The sequence below is a fragment of the Saccostrea cucullata genome, unplaced genomic scaffold (assembly GCF_032062105.1).
Source record: "Saccostrea cucullata isolate Sc308-1 unplaced genomic scaffold, CSIRO_AGI_Scuc_v1 ctg5547, whole genome shotgun sequence".
Classification (NCBI taxonomy): domain Eukaryota; kingdom Metazoa; phylum Mollusca; class Bivalvia; order Ostreida; family Ostreidae; genus Saccostrea; species Saccostrea cuccullata.
Window position 1 is genome coordinate 31,121 of NW_026929518.1, and position 2,412 is coordinate 33,532.

At 34.9% G+C, this 2,412-nt stretch overlaps 1 protein-coding gene across 1 annotated transcript; it reads right to left on the minus strand.

Annotated features, from left to right (window-relative positions):
- Positions 1 to 878: 878 nt before the first annotated feature.
- On the minus strand, positions 879 to 2,200 carry LOC134281090 (RING finger protein 145-like). Its single transcript, XM_062763555.1, has one exon. The coding sequence runs from the start codon at positions 2,198 to 2,200 to the stop codon at positions 1,088 to 1,090; it is 1,113 nt and encodes a 370-aa protein (XP_062619539.1). The 3' UTR covers positions 879 to 1,087.
- Positions 2,201 to 2,412: the final 212 nt, after the last annotated feature.

Genomic DNA, 2,412 nt, shown 5'->3' on the forward strand with positions numbered 1-2,412 from the left:
TCTATACTCATTTATACCAATTGTTAGGCCTTTGCTTATGTTCTGAATTTGAATACGGAATATTTTTTCTACCTTATCAATACTGAGAGCTCAGGGCTTTGAACGAAATCTTCGTATCAAAATAATTTATTTCATGTGATAACATCCCTATTTTGTGTACACTGTTTTGTAAAACTAGTATAAAGACTAAAGTAAAGCGTAAAATAGTGTTAAGTCTACTTTTTAATGGCACACGCCGTATTTTAATGTTTGCAAAACATATTTTACATACAATATCGTCGATACTCTGATAAGAACTCTTTCATTTCAGGAAGGTTAGCACACTATGTATATTAAAAGATTCTTTAAAATTTCTGGAGTATTCAATCCAAGCATCTTCTTATGATTTATCATTAGTAGGTAGCATTTAAGCTGAACACTATCCTTTTATAAAACTATCACGGTGTAATTTTTGAGAAAAACAATTTTAGTGACATTTTAGCTGACTTTGAAATATACTCTTAATTTACTGTAATTATTTTAAACAACTTGAGAAACTTTAATTATGTTAATTACTATGTAACTCCGAATCTGAAAATTAATTATTTGATCAATTTACTCAACATGTCATGAGTTATTCCATCTAAGCCATCTGTCACTCATGCTCAGTATTGTGCTAATTGCCATTGTTATAATTTATTATTTATATGCTACATGAATCATTGTTAATCAGTTAACTCCTAGGCTTCGGATTGTTCTGGTGCAATTTTTGGATTTCCCGAATTCACCCTACCGACCTAAGTTTATAATAAAGTGCTATTCCATCGTTAGCATTTTTATGTTTTATTGTTGCCGGAAAGTTTGACACATATTTTCCCCGGTGATAAAACTATGCACAGTCCCACAATTATGTAAACCCTTCGATTTCGATACATTCAGTTGCACATTTGAAACTCATGGCCGACGTAAAGTATTCCTTCTGTAGTTTTTTTTTCATTCATTCCTTGTTTTACGTACTTTCCTGTTTGTAATAAATTCATTGAGACTTGTATATTTGATGATACTTTTCTTGTGGCTCGGAAAAAGTGCGTAGATTTTGATAATTTCATCATGACGGAGTAATTGAACTTGGTCCTATTAAGATTTGAATGCAAAATGGAAAGTACCAGGCCGTTTGAATTTCTGTGACTGTTTCCTCCTTTGACAGGGTGGTTAATGGCCCATTACAAAGGGGACAAGTATTTTTTATGTGTAGCCATTTCTTCAAACACTTCTTGTGATACATGTGTCGACAAGGAGTCTCTATAGCAGAAGACATCGACTGGTGACAGATTGGACATAGATCGTTATGGAGTTCTGCCATGTTTGCAGTTACTAAGGAATTCATCTTTCTTGCTGTTTCTTTTCTGAGATTAAAGGTCTTCCATTCGAATTGTAACTGCCTCCAGATGTTATCAGAACAATGGAAAATAAGCAGCGGGGTTTGAATCCAGCTAAGTCCCTCTGTTATGATTACCCACACTCCTGTACAACCAAGAAAGACGGAACATAGAAAGTCGATCATTTTGATTGTAGTTCTAATGCAGAATAATGTGTCATCCACATTATCTAAGGGATGTATTCGACAAGTATTGAATATACACAATGTATAGGTAGCAACTGATGTCGCTGCTTGAAGACTGGTAAACACACACATTATTATCACCGGAACCATTGTTAGAAAAATATCAGACTGAAAAAGTATGCTCACCATGTACAAAGAGAAGGCAGCGATGACAATGTACACTGAAAGTATCCGAAACTGTTTGAATGGCTTTGTAGTAGGTATCGCACTAAATGATGTCATACTTGGATTTAATATTCTGTATGTTGAATTGAGGAAAATCGCTGTCACATAGAGAAGAGAGCTTCTGATGATAACGGCTCGCTGTTGTAGATCTAGAAACTTCGTGGTTCCATCGCCAAATTTGATACACGTCAGAAACAATGTCAGACCCTCCGTCCAGTTAAATTTGTTGTCACTTGTTGCGGTCGAAAGAAAAAAAGTAACCAGAAACCGCATGAAATTAAAGACAAGTGAGACTGTTATGCACGTGATTAATAGTCCCAGAGGGTTATTAGTACAATCAGCTGTACAGAAGGCCAAAACATCGATCCAGTTTAACTCTGCTGACGATTGCAAGATGTATTCAGTGGACCGCTTCATTTGGAAAAGTTCCATTGAAATAGCAATGAAGACCAGCTCATGCTCTGGGTATCACTGCAATTGACATAGAAATACTACATATAGTTTTGTACTTAGACGAGGGTCCTTCAATAAGTAATAAAATATACTTTTATTATAATAAATGTTAAGAATTTGATTTTATCTTTCACTTTTATAGTAAGCATGGTCACTACACTGAACTGGGAACTGTTGATACCTCCCCAAAG